General features: G+C 46.4%; 1 protein-coding gene across 3 annotated transcripts in view; it reads right to left on the reverse strand.

Moving 5' to 3' along the window:
* Positions 1-20,841, reverse strand: part of DNM3 (dynamin 3) — a 382,651-nt gene that overhangs the window by 30,631 nt on the left and 331,179 nt on the right. For all 3 annotated transcript variants that reach the window (XM_054587765.1, XM_054587764.1, XM_054587763.1), the window contains one exon: positions 6,229-6,393. In XM_054587765.1, coding sequence (XP_054443740.1) covers positions 6,229-6,393 — 165 coding nt within the window. The remainder of the gene's footprint in view (positions 1-6,228; positions 6,394-20,841) is intronic.

Here is a 20,841-nt window from a genome sequence, read left to right on the forward strand (position 1 = left end):
GGAGCCTGCTGTGTGACAGCTGCACAAGGTAAGTGTGGCCAGGTAGCTGGGGGCCAGATGTGAGAGCCTCCAGCGCCGAGGAGAAGTGTTTGAACTTTATCCACTTGGCAACGGGGAGCCATGGAAGCCTCTTAAGCGAGCAAGAGAAACAATAAAAGTGAGTTTTAGGAGAATGAATCTGGCTGTGATTGGGAAAGAACTTGCAAGTGGCGATACACGCAGATCATCCATGAGAGGACAAGGGTTTAATTGCGCAAGGTTGCAGGGGGATGGGCACGGTAGGCACGCACAAACCACAGCGTGAAGGAAGGAGCCAGTGGGCTTGTTTGGACGCGAAGGGCCAAGTGAGAACGGGGCCCGCAGCACTGAGGTCCGGGGGAGTGGGAGAAGAAAAAATCGGAAGTCAAGAAGGAAAAGCCAGGCTTAGAGAAAAGACAGCAAGTTGGGCCGAAAGATTTACTGACTTGTAAACACACTTGCAGGTACCCGAGGAGTCACGGACGTTTGCACGAACCTTCCACTGCCGGGTGTGTGTGCACTTGGAGGAACAGTGTGACTCCAAGTTCAAAACCAGACAATTTTCCTGGCATTGGCGACTGGCTGGTTAAGTTCTTTGGAAGCTTTACATCTTACTGGAGTATCACTTAGAATCTATTAAACACAATTTAAAAGAAGATCCTTCCAAGAATAGATTTAAAGCAGATCTGAATGAAGAAGCAACTGTCAAACAAAACACGAAGTGAAATAGGAAGGGCCTATTTCGGCATTCGGACCAAAGATCTGCCCTGAACCAACTCTTCCCCATCAAAACGGTGCACGCTAACACTTGGCTGCCTCCCCCAAAGCCTGGTCAATCTTCTGGAATAATCTGAGTGGGATAAGCACGAGAGAACAGGGCCCCACAGCACAAGGGCTAAAAAGACTGGGTGCTTTGGAATCAGACGGCTCTGAATTTGAGTCTGAGCTCAGACACTCCCTGTTCTTGTACAGATAACTTAGCCGCTTTGAGACTCAGCTTCCCTCTCTGTAAAATGAGGGCAGTGGTTGTTGCTGCCTCAAGAATTGTGCGAGGATAGAGTGAAATTACCCATCATGCCGCCTGGCCTCTAGCGGGTGCCTCACAAACCAAAGCCACTCTTTCGGCAGCGTACAGGCTAAACCGGCACTGAGGCGTAGAGTCAGGAGAACAAACAGAAAGTTATTACTGTAGTACAGGCATCGAGTGACGGAGTTCAGAACACAGGTTGATATTTTATCCTGCACTTAAGCAAAATTTGAGAAAGACTCTCCTCTCCCTCCCCTGCTAGTTTGTGGGGGTGGAGGGGGGGAGTACTTTGGGGAGTTTCCAGGCACTTGAGGGACTTTCTGAGCAGTTTGAATGTCAACGGGACACACATTTATACCAAGGATTCTTCGCGACAAGTTAAGAGGCCAGGGCCCCTTTCAAATGAGCGCCTGCAGAAAATACCCTCACAGAATATGACATAAACGAATTATTCTTGGATGTGAGATGCAAAATAAGATGTATGCTTTTAATTATAACACCTTAGACCCAATACACCTTTGTATGGTTCACAAAAAAAGCTCTCACACACAAAATCTCATGGCGGCTCGAGCTCCCCGGGCTAGATAAACAGGCATCACCGCTCCGCTCGCTCGCTCGCTCAGTGTGAAGGAATGCGAGGTCGTTAACCATGTTCCATATGGTTCCTCTCTCTTGCTTTAACCCTTCTCTAGCAACCTGCACTACTTTGGGATCTTAACCCTTTTTATCTTTGTCACTGAGACCATTTTAAAGTCTTCACAAATAGAAAAGACATTTCTAGAGTCTTCATACAATTCAGGCGCTAAGAAGGCCGTTTCCTTAAAATCCCTTTGCTTCTAGATGGGAGGGCCACCACGTGGAACACAGAGACACGTATGAAAATGTAACTGAGAAGTTTAAAGGGGCTCCATTTTCGAGAGGAACTTGGTTAGAGTTTTGTGATTCTTTGTGATCTCATAATTCTGTCATTTCTCCATCTCTCAGGGATTGAGTTGGACTAAAGTCCAACACAGTTTTCCTTCTTCAAAAAGTCACATCCTTTGACTCACAAACACAAACATGTTGCGCAAAAAAAGTCAGACACAAAAAGGCCGTGAGATTCCGAAGTTCAAGGCCGGGCAGAACTAATCTATGGTGTATGGAGTCAGCAGTGTTTCCCCTGGTGAGGGGCGGTGGGGGGGGGGGGGGGGGGGAGGCCGGGGGGGCGGGGGTGGGGGGCTTCCAGGTCCGGGGAGCGGATCTCTTTCTGCAGCAGGGTGCTGGATCCTTGACCCGTGGAAACAAATCACTGCTCTGGTATTTAAGATGCACGTTCCTCTCAAATAATGAACATTTAAAATAACACTCCACTCCATGGGCATTACAGTTACAGTGGGTTTTGAAACTAGGGCACATGTTACTAATTGTGCACTGAAAGGCCAGTGGCGGGGAAAGGGACTGTGCGTCTCCAGGGCGCGGGAGAGACAGGCTGCAGCACGTGGCCCTCCCATTCTATTTGTTTTGCGTTATCTGGCCTTGTTGAAATAGGAGAAACAATGTTTTAAATTATTTAGATGCAAACCGTTGTTCTTCATATTTAAACAAACGCTAACTAAATCTCTGCATCCTATGTGGGAAGATGTCCATGCATAGCAAGTTGGGATAGGAGCCCACTGCTCTGAGAAGGTTGACGTGGGGTTTCCCTAACCTCACCATACGCGTTTGCTACTGTTGAAATGGAGACTATCCTCCTGCTTGAAAAGGCAGGGTTTTCACCTTGATTCTGCCAGCCCGGCTGCAGGATCCCAAACAACAACCCCCCCGCCCGCCCGCCACCTGGAGCCTCACTGTCGTCAGCTACAATCTGGGCAAAGCGGTGAGTCCCCAGCGTGTGGCTGTTTTGTGGGCTCCTTCGCAGCATCATGCGCCCCTTGGCCACACGCATTTGTAGGAGAAAGCTGGGTCCACTTCCTTGATTCTCCGGGGGAAAACCTCCAGCAACATGGGACGCCACAGGGACGAGGCCATCCAAACGCGCTCGCCGTGGGGCGTTACGTGTGCGTTAACCTCGAAGTCGCTCTGGACTGTAGCCCGTCCAGAGCGACCGCCTGTCATAAACTTGCTGTTTCTTTGTGTCGCTGTTACCTGGTATGTTTAAGCGATGAAACAGCTGCTATGTTTCAATAGACAAAGGCTTACAGTATGTCTGAAGCAAGGCATTTATTGCTGGCTTTAAACTTCTTAAACAATTCCATATGGAGACTTGAGTGGCAGAACACTTAATGTAAACTTTCAAAGGAAACTGCCCACCAAACTCTGAACCTTAGGAAACTTGGCTGAAACATATTCCCTTTCAGGAGGCAGACCGGCCGTTCCCCTTTCAAAGAGGACGGGCCACAGTATCGCCTTCCACAGGGACGGCCTGCAAAGGGGGGACCCGTGTGAGGCCACCATTCGTTTTGCAGGGCAACTAGCTTTTCTGCTCAAAGCCATTCAGAGACGCAGCAGGGCTGGGAGGATGGAGTTTCGAACAAGGAGTCAACATGTTCCTTTTCTGGTTGTGATTCTTCGACGAATTCTCTCGCTCGAAGCTCTCTTCCCTTCAAATGAAAATCAACACACGCGTGACACAGTGCTGGGTATTCACCACGCACAGCTCTGCTCCTTGTACCCAACGGGGCGCTTCTGGAATGAACACCCGGGGCTCAGACGTCTGTACAATACACTGTCGTGAGGGTATGAGTCCATTTAAAACAGGGGATTTATATTTTTACATGTACATAATTACACATATGTATATTATTATTTAAAAATACATACGTAACTGTATGTTTTTACATAAAGAGTAAAAAAGTGGATAAAATAATACTCCAAGAAAAGCAGGCATCCTAGATATATAAAAACTGTTTTCTGATAGGCATGAAAGATTGAAGTTCAAACAAAGATAACCATAATTTCAGAAGAATCCAGCATTCTATGATCCTTTGGCTTTTTCCATATTCCCATTAGCCTCTGGAAGTCTTACCGAAGCCTCAACTGAAGTGCCCTTTCCCATGATTCTTTGTTCTTTAATTGTCAAAAGAGATACGATTTTTTTTTATTGGTGTTCAATTACAGTTGTCCCCATTTTCCCCCCGTTACTCTCCCCTGCCTTCCCACCTCCCACCTCCCACGTTCGGTCCTCCCCGCACCACTCTCCTTGTCCGTGGGTCCTTTCTACGTGGTCCGAGACTCGACCCTTCCCCTCACAGGGGGCCCTTCTAGGGATGCCGAGCGCGGCTCTCCCTCCGTGGCGGCTGCCCTGGAGGCAGGCCGGGCTGCCCCGTGGAAGGAGCAAGCTCACCAGGGAGGGGCCCGCCGGGCAACCACCCCTCGGCCCCTTGTGTACGTGCATGTGCGTTTTTCTTGAGAAGGTGAAAGTGGAATCGATTTGCAACAGGGTCTTTTTCCTCCTCTTCACTCATTTGTGTCCAGCTACTCCCCACAGCTGCAGACAGGAAGTGCTCTTTCCTGCGCTTGTGATTTAACCCAGTGCAGAGCAGAGCGGCGGCGGAGCCGACGGCAGCCTTAATGACTCGCGGCGAAACAGTGAGAAGATAAATGGTACCTAATCAGGGGAATGTTTAAATAAGCGAGGGCCTGGATATGCCATGGCAAAACAACCTGAACTCGTTTAGGCAAAGTTAAGAGGGCAATTTTAAAAACACACAGACTATTTGTTTAGTACTTTCTATTTTTCAAAATGGCATATGGTCACATTCATTATGTTCTCTGACGATTCTGGGAGGCTTAGAAGTGACTTCGACTCAGACGGGCAAAATGATTTGCGCTGGGTCACGGGGCAGGGCCTAAGAATGCAATTCAGAGATTCCAAGTTGTCGACAGATCGCTCACCTGCGGCCGGGAGTCAAAGCGCCCCACTGACCTTGTTGGAACGCACGAAACGTGTATGGAGACGGAGTTAAGAACGAGACCGTTCACGTGAGTGCCTGGGTCTTCTTACAGTCAAGGGACACGAAGGCCATGAACAGCAAATGGACCATCAGAGTTAGGAATAGGGTTTTGAAAGGAAGCTTGACATATGGACAAAGGCTATTTTAGTTCTTCAACAGGCAGTCGCGTTGGTTTCTTACTATGATATTCTTCATAGTGCCTCCATCTATACTGTCTTCCAGAACAAATCCCCAAGCCAGGTACTTTTTGTATGACGAGTATTGTGCATCTAGAGGAATCAGATGCTGAGCTGTTTGGCGATTTGTCTTGAGAGGGCAGAGTCTGTAGCAGAACCAGGTGTAGGAACCTCATTTCTCCTGAATTTTAGTGTGGGGCGCTTTTCAGCACTTTTGCCACCTGATTTTGAGTCATTACAAGCAAATGCTCATAACCTACCATCGGCTTAAATAAAGAGGATCCCTGGAAAGATCAGTAGGAATAAAATACCTGGCATCACACTTTTCAAGAGGCAGGAAAGGCTGCTACAGGCACCCCATTATGGACTATCTTATCTAAAAGATAATGCCTCGCATAACTTGTGATATTATTTGTACTTTAACAAAGTAGCTACCGAAGAACCAACCCTGACCGTGTAGAGCGAGCATCGTATTGTGACTGCTCTAAAGATAACCGCGCAGAGGGAGAGACTCCATACGACACGGGGCACCTGATGGCCGGGTGGCAGGGCACCTGGGGTCCGCGGCTGCAGCAGCCTCACCTGAGGGCAGGGGCACTGCCGGACTTCGTGTCCACGGGGAGAGGGCGCAGGGCCCTTTGCCAGGGTAAGGCAGCATTCCGTCATTTGTAGCAGGTGAAGATGATCGTGTTGACATAGTGTGTGAGCATGTGTGTGTGTGAAAAAGAACAAATATCTTTTGCCTTTAATCTCAGAATCGAGGAGCCAGGGAACCTGCTTTGATTGCTGGCTTTGCAACTAATTTATATCCGGACCACAGTGATGCTCTGTTTTCCGGTCAGCAGTTCGCCCTCCCCTACAGCAGGAAGCCAACAGGAAACACCACCGTCCTGGAGCTAGAGGTGCCGCGTTCTGTTTCACCGGGCAGTCCTGGCCCCTTGCAATGGAAAATGATGACCTGGTGAACCGGTATTGCAACCATCCACAGACTATTACAAGGAGACTGAAGAGGATGCAGCAATCTCCACGGTCGGAAGGGCTCGGCGCTAAAGGGAGGGGCTTTAGAATCACTTACATTATTGATCATCAGGTGCATTATTGTTTTTGGAATGAGGTCGCGGATGCATTTGTTGATGATCGACATGTAGGAGTCCACGAGGTTGCGAATGGTTTCCACCTGCCTCTCCAGCTGGGGGTCCATGGAAAAGTTTTCTGCTTGGCCATTCTCATCGTTTTCAGTCTAACGGAAAGGGAAGGAAGAATGGATTATTTCACATTCGTTCAGGAGAAAGAAAATGCCAGACATTATCAGATGACCACCCTCTGTTTACTGTATTTGGAGTTACACGACTAGCTGGTAGCACCCTCAGGGGGCAGCCGTTCCCTCTGAGGTGAGGTCCACACCATGCGGTTATTATTCCTCTTGGAGCCTGTGGGGATCTAGGAAGAGCAAGCCCTCTCATTCTGAATGAATGCAGAGATGGATAACCAGATAAACGGTGCACCTAACAACATCCCCTTGGGGAACAATCTGATCGTAAGCCATGAAAGGAATCCAAACATGTGCGCAGATGTAAACCTCTGGGAGGGGTCTCCGGGGATTCTGAAGATTACAAATAACCTTGGTGTTGCTCTGGAACTCCCAGGTCTGCTCGGAAATGGATCAGCATTTGGATCAGCCCCGATTTAAAACTAAACCCCCTACGCCTGGCCTGGAGCCAAAACCAGAGAGCGAGAGGACAATTCATTTTTCCACGCACTTGCTGGGATTTGTTATGCAAATTCATGCTTCTGTCATCACCGCCAAAGGCTGGCTCCGATGTGACAAACTTACAGTTTTAACTTCCAACTTGTTACTCTCTGAATAGAACAGAACGCATCTATACTTAAAGCATTTATTTGTGCAACAGGAGAGAAGCATCTGTTTTCTATACTATGGGACTTGAGCTAATTCACTTTGGCTTATCCACCAGAGGCTGGGCTGGAACGGCATCTTCGTCATTAAACGCTGACCTATTGGCTTGGCATTGAAATCAATTTAGAACAAATGGTCTCCATTTCAAGCCAGGTCGAACCATCTAAGCCCCAGAACATGATACAAATATTGTTAGTGGTCTGGCTACTTTCTAGCATTTGGAAAGATTTAATTATGAATGCAAAAAAAGGGGGGGGGGATAATTTATTGCTTCCAATGTGAACATAAAGTATTTCTCCTTGGAAATGTACATACTTTGATCTGCCAGGCTTTCGATCATCCAATCAGTTCTAGGAAAAGCACTGTGCTAAATGGCTTAAATGGGTTTATAAGTGACAAGTTTTTCCTTTGAGTCAGTATGCATATGTGAAGGCCACAAAATCAACAAAACAAAGATAGAAATTGGTTCTAATTATTTATATAGGCTTCTCTTGCTCAGAAATAGCCAACACTTTTAAAAAATATTAAAATAATATGCGCTTACTCTAAATTACAGCAGTCATTTTCCAATCCCTGAGATAATGACCCCCTGCTTCAAGGACACTTCAAGGACATTTCTGAGGCATCTTACTGCTACTACAGCAAGGTCGAAGATTGGAAGTTTCAAAAATGACAGTTGTTCCCCTTCATCATTTCTTTTTAAATGGTCTTTGGCCAGTGAAAAAAATGGAATCAAGTCTTATGTGATTCTTCACTTACTAATTTGTGATATAAGCACCGTCGGATCTGGGACAAACAGGTCAAGTGTTAAGGCCATAACGTGGCAAAGTGACAGCGAGAAGGTCGCCAATGAGGAAAACCACTCACGTTCTCAAACTTCTTTCTAGTGGGGGGTGGGGGGCTGGGGGGCCCCTGCAAATGTGCTCCTCGTTGAGCCCAAGCCCTAAGATGTGGTTTTGAGGGTAGCATGTTTGAAAGTGAAAACTTGGGGTTCACATTCAGGCTCCACTACGTGCTGGTTGGGTGGCCACACTTCAGTTATTTAATATAACCGAGACTCCGCTTCCCTGCCTTTAAAATGGGGGTATACTTCCCCAGAAAGATTCTGGAAGCTAAATGAGGTAACACATATGAGATGACCTAGCCGAGGGCATTGTGGGTGCGCAATAAATAAATATGAGTGTCTAAATCTTCATGGGATATCGGTTAGGGAGCTGCTGGACTCTCGACACACATTTTGAAAATTAAAGGGGAAAAAACAGGAACATAAAACACTGACAACTCAAGCTATATGTAAAGACAGCAAACGCTATTCTTTGTATATGCTGTCTGCCAGCCGGCCCCCTTGGACCGCCCCCGCCCCCCGCCCCGCCCCCACCTTTCAAAGCCGCGGTACCCGCCACCCCTTCCAGACCAGCTGGCTCCCAGGCGCGAGGCCCGGCAGCCTCCCCGCATCACGTGTCTCGCGCTTGCTGTCCAGCCTAGTTTATGCTCCGCCTCCATTAGTCTCTGGGGGCTTGCTTCTCTCCCCCTCCCGGCACAGAGCTCGATACTCGATACTCGGGGGAAGGAGGAGAAGCAGGAGGAGAGAAAACCACCAAGGGATGGGCCTGAAACAAGGAAGCGGTCCATGCATCTCTGGGTCTCCGGAGTGTCTACTTGTTGGGGAGACTGGAGACCAGAGAAATTCCCTGTTGATGAGTTAGGATCCCCTACACTGTGGGAATGGTAAGGAAGAAAAAAATGATTATGAAATTGTGTGCATCAATGAGAGCAGGTGACCTACAGCTTTGTGAGGAAAGCCACTTTTATACAAAGCAACAGAGATGTCTGTAATGGATTCCATGCAACCCATCTCTCATCTGAGGCAGACTGGGATTTTGCTGTTGTGTTTAACAGCAGGGGGTGATGGCATTTCAGCACGGACACACTGCATGTCTCAGAAACATTGACTTTGTTCTAGGAGCGGGGCCAACCCCCTCCCTGGAAGGCCGCACCACGCCCTTGGAGGCGCGCACCATTTTGTGCCCCTGTCGAAGGGCGTGCTGAGGCCCGAGAGCCGATCCGTTTCACCGGTGTGGGACGAAGGCAGCATTAAACCCATTCCCGTTCTCCCTTAGGTGTATGACGTCAACAAGTGTCATCAAACGGTGCAACAGCCATACAATATCAAGTCAATTTTGCAGATAAATAATAAAGGGAAAAATGAGTTTCTAGGAAAACGATGCCTCATGCAAGTACTGACATTGGTAAAAACTAAGTGATACAGCCAAAAGAGAAAAGCAGTATTTACTAAAAGAACCTCCAGGAAAATGAAATGCCAGGAACATTCCATCAGCACCTGCATTTTCACAGAGGCACACTGACCGTCCCCATTTCATGCGCTTAGCCTTTGGCCTCGCTTTCCATTTTGACTATGAAAATACGCACAAGACCCTTACTTTCATTTTTTTGAAACCAGAAGCAATTAAACAAAGTAAATGGAGAACACTGAGCAGACTCATTCTACACACACACACACACACACACACACACACACACACACACACACACCCCGCCCCGAATAACCAATGAAGCCATTTGAAAAATCTCTAGCTTTTGGAAATACTAGCAGGCACGCAGTTACATGCAGATCTTAACTCTTCTGACAGCAGCATGGACATGACAAGGATCAGAGAATTCGGAATGCATTTTTTTTTCTTCCTGATTTTAGAAAGAAAGGAGGAATAATTGCCCCTTCTAATATGTCTAAGATGAATGGGAAAAATGTACATAGATGGAATTTTTCTTTTAACTGAGTAATTGCAGAGAGCAAATGCTCCTTTCCCCTAACCCCAGCCCTAACCAAATTCTCCCTTGTGCTCTTTTCTGCATTGTACACTGTGTATGACTATATTTTTTCTTTGTTTAAATTATAGGATTGCAATAGGATTCTTTGCAGTCTAAGCACTGAGTGACAGCTGGTTAGCATTATCCTCATCAAGGGAATGGAAAATAAAAATAGTAATTTGTCTCTGATCTTTGAGGCAAAAAAGAATGGTCTGCAAACATTTAACCTTTTATGAGCAGGTTCATTGAGGCTGTTTACAAAACGTGAATAATATTGTGAAAACCAGCTTTCTTCTGAAAAATACAATGGACCGGCCTTCCTACTGCATTTTGAGAAACCTAATGCAATTTAAACAATCAAAAAATAACAACTCAGCCCTGTAAATGTGAAATTGTTTATAAAAATTGATATCCTCACTCTCCCATGAAACTATTTGCACAGCATTCAAAGGCAAGCTGTTTCACAACACTTTAATTTATAGGCTTTCTCCTAAAGACTTAATACTTTAAGAAGTGAGAGAACAAAATAGCCCAATTACAAATAATTTCCACCAAACTTGGAGGCACCCATCACAGAAGCTCTCGGTTGACCAGGATGTCTGTTTTTCATGTGCTTTGTTCGGGTCACTTTCCTTAAATCTCTTATTTAATGATGTCACAGGCTTCTTTGAGGATCGCTGAAGCCATGTAAAAAGGCCGGTGACTGCCACCCTTTAAAGGAGGACGAGGAGAAATCCGAAGTACCCTGGCCCGAACACGTACATCAGCACCCCAGAGAGCTAGCAGGGGCCCGCGGCATCTCTTTCTCTTCTCACCAACGGGCAGCGCCGGGCGGTCATCGCCAGACACGGAGGTTTTCACAGACAGCCAGCGCTTGCCCCCTTTTAAGCTCCTTGTTATTGTTATGCCATTTTCCACTACCTTAAACGAAGAGTGAAAATATTCATTATGAAAATACTGTTGCCGTGGTGATGCAGCTTGGCACTTTCTAGCCTCACGTTACAAGAGAATGTTCTCACTGAACAGCTTTCTCCACTCCCACCTCTGATGTCAGGGGCTGGACAGGCAGGCAACGCACTTGTAAAACACCGTGGGAGGAGCACGCGCCGGGAAGGCTCTGCGGGCGTCTAGGCTGTGGCCGGGGGCTCTGCGACAGGTATTTCACGCATTGAGTCAGCAAGGACTGATTCAGCGCTGGGCGACTGAGCGCGACACGCAGGACGTCTCGGACGCAGGCCCCGCTGGGAGCCTAGCTCTGGCAGGGGGCGCTGTGATGAGCTCAGGCGTGTGGGCTTCCAGGGCGGGTCTTCATGGACGGCAACCCTGGAGATGCGCCCTCGGGTTGGGGACATCTCAAAGCCTGGGACCGAGGGAACAGGCGCATTATTTCGTCCCTAGTGCCTAACCCAGCGTCCTCCGTGTAGGAGGAGCTTCATGAATGTTGTGGCATAAATGAAGGAAAACCCAGCCCAGGCTGTTCCCTGAGAGTTTGGGTTTCTATTTCAGAGGCCCCCTGACAGACAAAGCTCCAGAAAAGTGGGGTGTGGCTACCCGTACGATCTCCTGAATTCCTCGAAGGGAGCTCTCTCGGCAGGGCCTCTACTGCGTCCGGCAGGATGAATAACTACTCGCACCCAGCCTGCCTCTCCCCTGAGGCACCTGATGGCTGCCCGCGGAGGCCTCGGATGGAGCTGAGTGGGCGTCAAGATGCTGGGAAGCAAAGGGGCGCCTGTGTGCAGGTCCAACCTGCAAGAACCGTCCCTAAGACAGGAGGAAACCCGGAGCCTACTCTGGGCCAGGTCGCCGGTGACAACCACTGAGGCAGCAGGCAGGACCCAACGTTGTCTGCTTATTTTATTTTCATTTTTTATTTGTGCTTGACTCTGTCCCTTTACCTGGTATTGCCTCTTTGTTCTTCCTATGGCTTTTAGTCTCTTTATATATATAAAGAGCATCATAATAAACATTACAAAACTATGTAAGATTCATGCGAAATTAGCCATTTAAAAAAAAAACCCTCAGGATTTTAAAGGTACTAAGTTGATTAAAAAGCAAAACAACAATACGCATATCTTAATTCTGATGTAGCTGTGTTTTTAAAAAAACTCTCACTCAGCCCCCTGGCTGCCTACAGAACATACTTCTGGTGGTGCCAGTGGATGTCTACGCCTGGAAGAAGGGCCAGGGGCCAGGGGGCTGGGAACAAGGAGGGTTTGGAGGAACAAGGGGCAGGAGAAATTCCCCCGTGTAACTGACAATTGTCAATGCAAGTAAATGCGAGTTGTACTTGCATTTAAGCTGCATTGAAACACTTGCTTTTATCTGCAACTGTAAAAAAAAAAATTAAAATCTGAGTATGAGGACTCCTAGAGAAATTTGAAAATCTGAAAACTTACGTACCCTGTCCTGGGGTCCTCCTGGAAGTTACGATCATGCCAATGTGGCTTTGAACCTATTGAGAGGTCTGCATTGCTCTGTATCACAGATGAGTTCATGGACATAAAAGATTCAAATATCAGATATTTCAAACACATTATTGAAAGTTACTATTTAAACAATCTTACTGTGAATTCTTCTAAAATTATAAATAGTTACCTTTAGAAAATGTCAATTTTTATGTACTGAGTGTGCTTACCACAAAATAACCATTCATCCAAATAATGGTCTTAAACAGAATAATTTAAATGGTTTCTTGAAAAATAACTGCTCCTTTTACCATCATTTTTTAATTCAGATAATATAAGTGATTTTGAAAGGGCCAAAACAATATTTCAAATATCTACTATTGGGAAAGATACCTGTATTTATTTAAAATTTAACATTGTCATAAAGAAAACCCCCTCCTTAAAAAAAACTGAAATTAGAATCAACTGACACAAATTTCTGTTTTAGTGAAAAAAAAAAAATCACAGCATTTCTTTGGAATAGCAAAACAGGAACTGGAATATTTCCAAAGAGAAAAATCTCTGGAAAATGGGAACAGCTAAAATAAGGGGAAATGTAAATTTGTAATGGACGATTTTATTTGTCTACTTGGTTGTACCCAAGCATTTGGTGAAGACATTATTTTGGGTGTTTCTGTGAGAGTATCTCTGGATGACTTTAACATTTATACTGGTGTACACAGAGTAACAGACTGTCAGCCCCCATGGGGTGGGCCGTACCCAATCAGTTGAAGGACTGAATAGAGCAACAAGCCTGGCCATTTAGCAGCAAGAGAGAATGCTCAAGCAGACTGCCTTCAGACTTCTTCTGAAACATTGGCTTTCATGATTCTACAGCAAACTGCCTTTGCACTTGAACCAGATCGTCCACTCTCTTGGTTTCTAGCCTGCCAGCCCATGCTACAGATTTAGGAATTTCCAGCTTCAATAATTATGTGAGCCAATTCGCTCCCTCTCTCTTTGAGCTAATTTCTCTCTCTCTCTCTCTCTCTCTCTCTCTCTCTCTCTCTCTCACACACACACACACACACACACACACACACACACACACACATACTGGCTCTTTCCCCAGACAGCTCTGCCTGACCCACAGTCTCACTATATTACAAGACAGTCCCGGGGTCGCTGTTCCGTGGCTCAGTGGAGTTACAGGTGCTGTAGGAATTGAGAGAAGCGGACGATCAGGGATCAGGGAGGGCTCTGGTGGGCGGGCATGCTGGCCCCATGCAAGTGAGTGGCCTTGACCTCACCACACTCTCTAAGGGAGAGGGAGAGGAGTCAGAAATAACCCCCTTCATCCTCTCTGCTCTCTCGCCACCTCTAGCCACCACCCCCTCTGCTGGTACAGCCGATACGAACGGCCAAGCTCACAAGAGTAATCTGTGCTTTAGCAACTCTACTTTTATTATCTAAAAAAATGTATAACTGCAGGGGACGTATAAATTATCACATCCATCATACTATGTGTTTGGCAGATAATCTTAAGTTCATCCATTTTATGCCTATGCAATAAAAAAAACTGGGTTTTATTATAAAGACTGAAAGATGGACAAGATATGGAAGAAAAATAATAACTATCATAAAACAAACTCTGTCACTTGTTTTGTTTTTCAAGAATATTTACATGGGTGAATAAAGATGCCTTACAGAAAAGCTAATGAGGTCCTAGGGAAAGCAGGGGCAATACAATTCAAGTATTATGAAGGCAGTACGGGAGGTCTCAGCAGAGAAACTGCGTAATGAAGTAACAGTAGAGGAAGGCAGTGGCTTGAACCCACTCTTTCCTTAAATTATGAAGTAGATACTCCTTAGAATCCAATGTAGATACAACATCACCTGCTTTAAATGAAAAATCTTCTTAGTTAACAATAAAAGATGGCAATGGATTCAGAAGCAACAATAGTGAAAATCTGGGTAGAATCATTACTTCCCTCAAGATTGTAGGGGAAAAAAAAGATGCCTTTAGAGAAGCAACTCTAGAGCAATGTTTTTGATTCCCCCAAGACCCGCTGAAGGCCATCTGATCCACCTGTCATCAGGAATCAGCTGCAGCATGTGCCCAAGGTCTCGCGGTAATGGTCAGCCACCCGTGCCCACACCCGGGTGAGTCCACCTTTGTCAGACCTTGCAGCCTCACCAGGTGGTCCAGATAAACAACTCTGGAAGCTGTTTTAGGAAAGTGAGGTTAATTTCTGTTAATGAGAGAGATGGAAGTCAGATCAGAAGAGATCTGCCAGGTTGGGCTCTTACGCATCCGACTTCCAAGACGCGAAGCTCAAACGCTTCCCATGACAGGGCCGGACCACATCTGCCCGAGTTGCCAGCCAGATGGGACGCACTGGGCTCCCAACTGGAAAGCTACTTCCAAAGGTGCCCCAGACAGAACTCCTGTCTTTGTGAAAACTCATCCCCAGTCAAGAAGCAAAAGACAACATAAAGGAGCTCCTCTTAGTCCAGGCAAACTTTAGGCAAAAAGTAGACATTCATGAAGATGACAACGGTAGACATACTGAAGGTGCCCAACTGATCCTGAAGACAAGATTGAGTGGACAAAGATCTACGTGGCAGAAGCAATAACCGTGGAGTCTCTTTTGTTAGAATAAGGAGGATGTAATTACAGAAAACAAAGCTTTCTTTGCTTCACCTTAATCCTGATGTTTGCTTTGGTTATCAAATTTTGTCTACTTCTCACAATGTGGTGAAAACTAAGAGGCAAAATTGTTTAAAGATGGGCAACTCATGGCTGCATTTATAGTAACAATTAAAATTATTCTAAGATCAATTTAATTAGAAGGTGCAATTATTGTTAGAGAAAACTTCTGAGCCACTTAAAAATCTGTGTACATGAGACTGTACTGGGATGATGTTAATAAAATTTGTAAATGACTTGAGGTATTAGAGGACAAGTTGATGTGGTTTCTCAAAAACTCTCTTTCCTTGGGCTCTTCTTGAAGTAGTTTAGGAGTGGAAATCAGACTACAACCACTAACAAACACTGATGGGTTTCAAATTCCGAATAATGATTTCGATGACCAGATCAAGATGTTTCTCTACAGAAACAATAAAACTTTAGACAGAGATATGAATATTGCTGAGCAAACGTATTCTGCACGTATTCAAAATTTCTCCCACTGTGCTCTTTTTCTTAGCCATGGCTTCAAAATTCCTTGCAATGGTATTATTGGGGAGTACCGCGACATGCCCTGCCCACTGTTTACGTCTACTCAATCCATGGAGACACTTTTAAATGAGAATAGATGTCGTGATCTCTGAATTAAAGAGCAAAGCCTCTTTAAAATTCTCATCACAAAATTGTGTATAAGATGGGCGGCCCAAGGAATCAAAAAGAGATGTGACAGCATAGTCCAGTTAATTCGGTACGATTTCTAGCTATATGCTGCAATCGCTTTATGAATAAACTGGAAAAGGCATACCAATTTTTGGAGGGCTCAAAACTGAACACACATGGCTCAGGGTAGCATGTAAAGATAGATCCACATGATATCAAGGGAGTATGTGTTATGCAAATTAAAAATGTATTTAAAAATATGAAATACTATGGATGGTAATTACGTTTTCTGTACTACTATGAATCACATCTCCCAAGTCTATAGGAGAAATTTCCAAATCAAAGAAACTACAAGGGAGACCCCTGGAGCAAACACACGGTTGCAGCGTTCCTCAAACTCAAGTTCAAAAAGCCACCTGACTCAGGTGGAGCACCGCACGTGCCCAACCCGCTTCAGTGTGAGGGACCTAGCAGAGCCATGAGGGTAAATGATGGCATCAGAGGACCTGTATTTACATCTTGGCTCTGTCAGCCATCAGCTTTATCACCTTGGTGAAATTAAAGTTCCTCAGCCTCTCTGGGTCTTAATTTCCGTGCCCTGAGAGGGGGCAATAGTAGCACCCTCTGCACTGAATGGGGCCAATGAGACTCCCAGAGATGGGGCTGAGTACCATGCCTTGCCCGTAGTGAGTGCTCCTTCGAAGTGAACTGTTTTCATTACTTGAGCTAAACGACATACCATGAGTTACGTGGCATCTTAGTTCACACAATGGGAGATGAGGGTATAGCACTGCTTCATCGGCTTGGCCTCCATGTTCTCTCAAAGAAAGAGGGGGTAGGCCGGCCTAGAAGGAAAGGGAAGGGCTGGCAAGAAGGTGAAATTTGCATGAGGTGCCAGGTGAATCAACAAAGAGGCGAGGAAGAGAAGCCAAAGTCTGGCTAAGTGCTGGGCGCCGTGAGTTAGCCAGAGGCCAGCTTTCTGCGCCAAGTGTCCTTTCATTAGGGGCAGGCAGCGGGAAGACTGCAGACAGCAGACAGCACGAAGCTCCAGCTCTGTTGACTGGGAAACACAGAACATGGCAGGCTGGGGCGTGCAGACCGGTGTCCCAGACCCCACCGAGCAGGCGGGCAGGCTGTTCCGGTTGAGGACAGCCCCTGCCGCCACCCGGCAGGCCAGGCTCTCGCCGGGCCTGCTGACGACAGGCTGCGACGATTGTGATGATGGCGAAGAACACGGGTGCCTGGCTCCACCCACATATGGTCTATGATTGACTTGGTCTGGGCTGAGGCCAGAGCAACTGTCATTTTTAGTGTCCTAGGTTGAGACAGAGGGGGCGAGGGGACCAAAGGTGCTGCTGAGGATGGAATGCAGGGTGCAACGAAAACACTAGTTAGGGTCTCGGGCCAGCAAATTCCCAGGAAGAGGAAGGGCTCAACTTTATATAAAAGAAGGCATCTGTGTTTTAAGATCCAAATGTGACCTCAGCTAGTTTCCACGGGACAGACGTCACCACTCCCTCGCTGACAGTCATAATTGGCCCTGTGGTAGGCAAATGGTTGGATGGTAAGCGAAAGTTACAAAGCTTCCTTCTAGTCTTCAATTTAAAAACTTGCCTATGCCAGGAGAGGCCCAAAGGTCTTCGGGGCCTCGGGGGGACTGAGGACTTAGGCCATCGCTGCGGGGACCCAGGACAGTCAGGAAATCCCGTCACGGGCAGGTCCCAGTTCAGCCCACTGGACAGATCTCAAGAGATCCCCCGTGGGAGGGTTTGGAGCAACTATGACTTCAATTGTAAAAACCAGGCATAGCCCTGGTTTTCTTAGTAGCCATTTATGAATTCCATTCATAAATTTGGCTAAGAGGTTTTTGAATTCATTTACATTTCCTGCAGCACCGCCTTTTGGGACTAATGAGTTCCTTGAGTTTATAACCTGCTCTGTGAAGTATATTTCCTTCCATTTGCCCTAAACTTACTTCACTGTGTGTTAAAGAGTGCGCTCCTTGTCCTAAAAAGCAAAAGTAAACATGATTATAAAATGAGGACAGATTGGCTGAAGAAAGCAGGGCAGAAAAAGAGCTAGGTGTTACGAGAACCGCAGACTACCTTCAGTCCGCACAGTGTGGTTTTAAGAGGCAAACAGGGCTGGAATGCTTGACCGTGGCTGCGCGCACAATGGCTCCATTGTTCCGGGTGCCGCAGGGCCTTCCAGGGGCCCTGCGTCCTGTGTGGGGCTCCACCGCGCGAAGGAAAGGGGGAGCTTGAATGTCGAGCAGATATCAGTAAAACGGATTAAAACGCGGGAAGCGGGGCCGGGAGAAAAATGAAACAAATCTGGATTTTTCTGGTTAGAGAAAAGAAAAGTGTTCTATACAAAGAGACCTAGGATACCAGGCAGAAGATGGAAAAGAGTTGTTCTGCACTGGACTTAACACAAAGAGCCAGAGTCAGTGCTACAAGAAAAAGCTCCCTGAGACTGGCAATTATAGAGAAGATTGAGAAGCTACGCAGTTTATTTTTTCTGAAAGCTCATGTTTCCAAAATGATCTGGGGTTCATCTTGCCTCTGTACCTGCCTCAATGGTACAGATACAGCTAAATGAGTTATTTACTCAGAGGGACGTGGTAAAGGATGTGGTAAACAGTTGAGGATATGAGCATGTCAGGAAAGAAGGCGAATCTGTGGGTAAAATAGTAATATATGCAATTTTTAAAACTACGAGGAAACAACAAAATATTTCAAAAACATATTAATCATAAGGGCTGAACAGCAGACCAAAGTATTGGTTGCATTTTTTTTTTCCCCTCCAAGGTCTTAGCGCAGAGTTGATTATAGGAAAGTCTTGTGTTTTAATGGAAAATAGGGCAAAGGTTACGTGTAACAGGAATCCAGTCATGTGGCGCTTGCAGAACCCAGGTTAGGCCCATAAAACTGCTCATTAAAATGCTCTGTTCTGAAGCAAAAGCAAATAAATGAGCTCAAGGAAAAGAGCCACAGAAATCGTCTAGAAATATTTCCATGAAAGACTGTGAAAATAGTCCTCCCTAGTCATAAGAAATGTTCAGTTATGGCTTATACAAATAGCCACACTTAAAAAACTTTTAAATACCTTCCCTGCAATGCTGGTTTTGACTTCCTGCCAAGAGCTACTTAATGTTTTTTCTTTTTTTTTTTTAATTTTTCTGAATAGACCATATGGTGAGCAAAAAATAAAAAGACACACACACCAGGAGTTTTTCAAACAGCCCAAGCAGGAGAGATTTGTTATTAACCCTCACCCCCTAACTCTGGCTTAAACTTTGCAACTTTACAAGTTCGACACTGGTTTGAAACCCTGATCACAAATTATAGAGACGAAGACCAAAACTTCCCAAAGATTTACACGGCTCCTATTCTCCACATGCCACTATCTCATAGTCCAGGAGCTGCAGATTGAGGAATTGTAAATTAAATATAGTAACGGCCAGTTGGCAACACAATGCAGACCAAGAGGACTTCTAGCAGGCAGCACCCGAGACACACAGCGCTTCCACGGGGGCTGGCTGGTCTCTGTGCGGCCGCAGGCCAAAGTCAACACGAGCAGCCAGCCGGCCCATCACCTACAAGGAAACTGAACAACTTGAGGCTGATCAAGTGTGTGCGTGTGTGTAGGGCGGGGGGGGGGGGGGGGGGGTGTCCAGATAACCCTCTGATTTTCAGTCACGCCCCAGGCTCTGTCTGAGTCACAAGGGATTGACCCGAGGGAGGCCTGCTCAGGAACACAGAAAGCTCCAGAAAGAATAGCATGCGCCCGAGGCATGTGGCTTGAATTCACACCCGGTTGCTCTATCTGTGGTTTTTCCTTGGGCCACTTCCATAGCCTGCTGGCTCCAGAAAAGAGTCAAGATGAGCACAGAAATTTTGCCTTTTTTTTTTTTTTTTTTAATGGAAGAAATTACCAGGGGCGATAGTCTTTTTCTCACTTCCATTAAGTGTATCTTACAGTGCAGGCTGGGGGCCCCAGGAAGCCACGTATCCAGTGGAGAATGCTGCCCCCTCAAAAGCAAGGCTGGGTCGCAGGGGGCTTCCTGCTGACACTGACCCCCAACTCTGGCTCTGGGAAGAGAGCTGACTGAGGGTCTTGCAGAGACCCAGCTACAAGAAAAATACAGAGCTCTTGTACATGAGTCAGCCGCGCCTCACAGCCTGTGAGGCGGCCTAGATATTTGATAAGCACACCCTGGCAACGGAGGCTCCTCTCATTAGAGTTAGTTCTGAAAGGGGGGTTTCTGGATTCGCCCGCTGCAGCCCAGCGCATCTGCTGGCCTTCCCCGCAGGCCTCTAACCCACCTTACTCTGGAATAACGCTTTCTTTTGCTGTAGATTTTGAAAATTATTCTTTCCACAGTGGTAGTTTACATTTTTGCATGAGCCTCTCTCCCCCCCCCCGCCTCTCACACACACACACACACACACACACACACACACACACACACTTACATACCACATTCTTGCGCAAGTTAGCAAGATTTAAAGCCTCTCATTTTTTATTCTTGAAGCCCCAAAAGGGAAACTGTTATTCGTGTGCCAAGGAATACAACCATCCATTATTTTTTTTCCTTTCTTTCTCCCTTGTATATCCTCCCAATAGGATTAAAGGCAGTCTGGGATGTGGGGTGAGGGGGCAGAGCATGGGAGGGGGGCAGGAGGGAGAACAAGATGGCATTTTAATAGCCGCCACCATGCTGATCCAACACAGTAGGGACCTTGTGCCTCCGACTCAAAGGGCTTCCTTCCTCCCCAGCCTCGCACGTGGGCCCTCTCCAGAGGACGTGCTCGCGGATGGATGGCTCCGGGTGGAGCGGGGAGCGCGGGCCCTGCTCACCGGCCTTTCTAAAGAGGAGGGAGAGGCCGGGAGAGGCCGGGGGCCTCAGGGCTCTGTCTTTGGTTTTCTTTTTGTAAAAATTTTGTCTTGCAATGAGTTCAATCACCTAGAAAGGCTGTAAAAGGAGTGCAAAGAATTTCTGTACACTTTTCTCCCGGATTCTTCAAATGGTAACATCCTATAAAACCACACAACGTGGTCAGAGACTTTTGAAGAGAAGTGACTGGTTATTTTATAGCATTTCTTAGTTTAAGTTTATCTGATTTTTCCTCATTATTAAAATCAGGTTGCACCTTTTTTTTTTTTTTTTGGTCAAGAAAACCACATCAGTGCCATGTCCCATGCAGT

The sequence above is a fragment of the Pteronotus mesoamericanus genome, unplaced genomic scaffold, assembly GCF_021234165.1.
Source record: "Pteronotus mesoamericanus isolate MK-2021 breed Mesoamerican mustached bat unplaced genomic scaffold, CSHL_Meso_final scaffold_1186, whole genome shotgun sequence".
Lineage (NCBI taxonomy): Eukaryota > Metazoa > Chordata > Mammalia > Chiroptera > Mormoopidae > Pteronotus > Pteronotus mesoamericanus.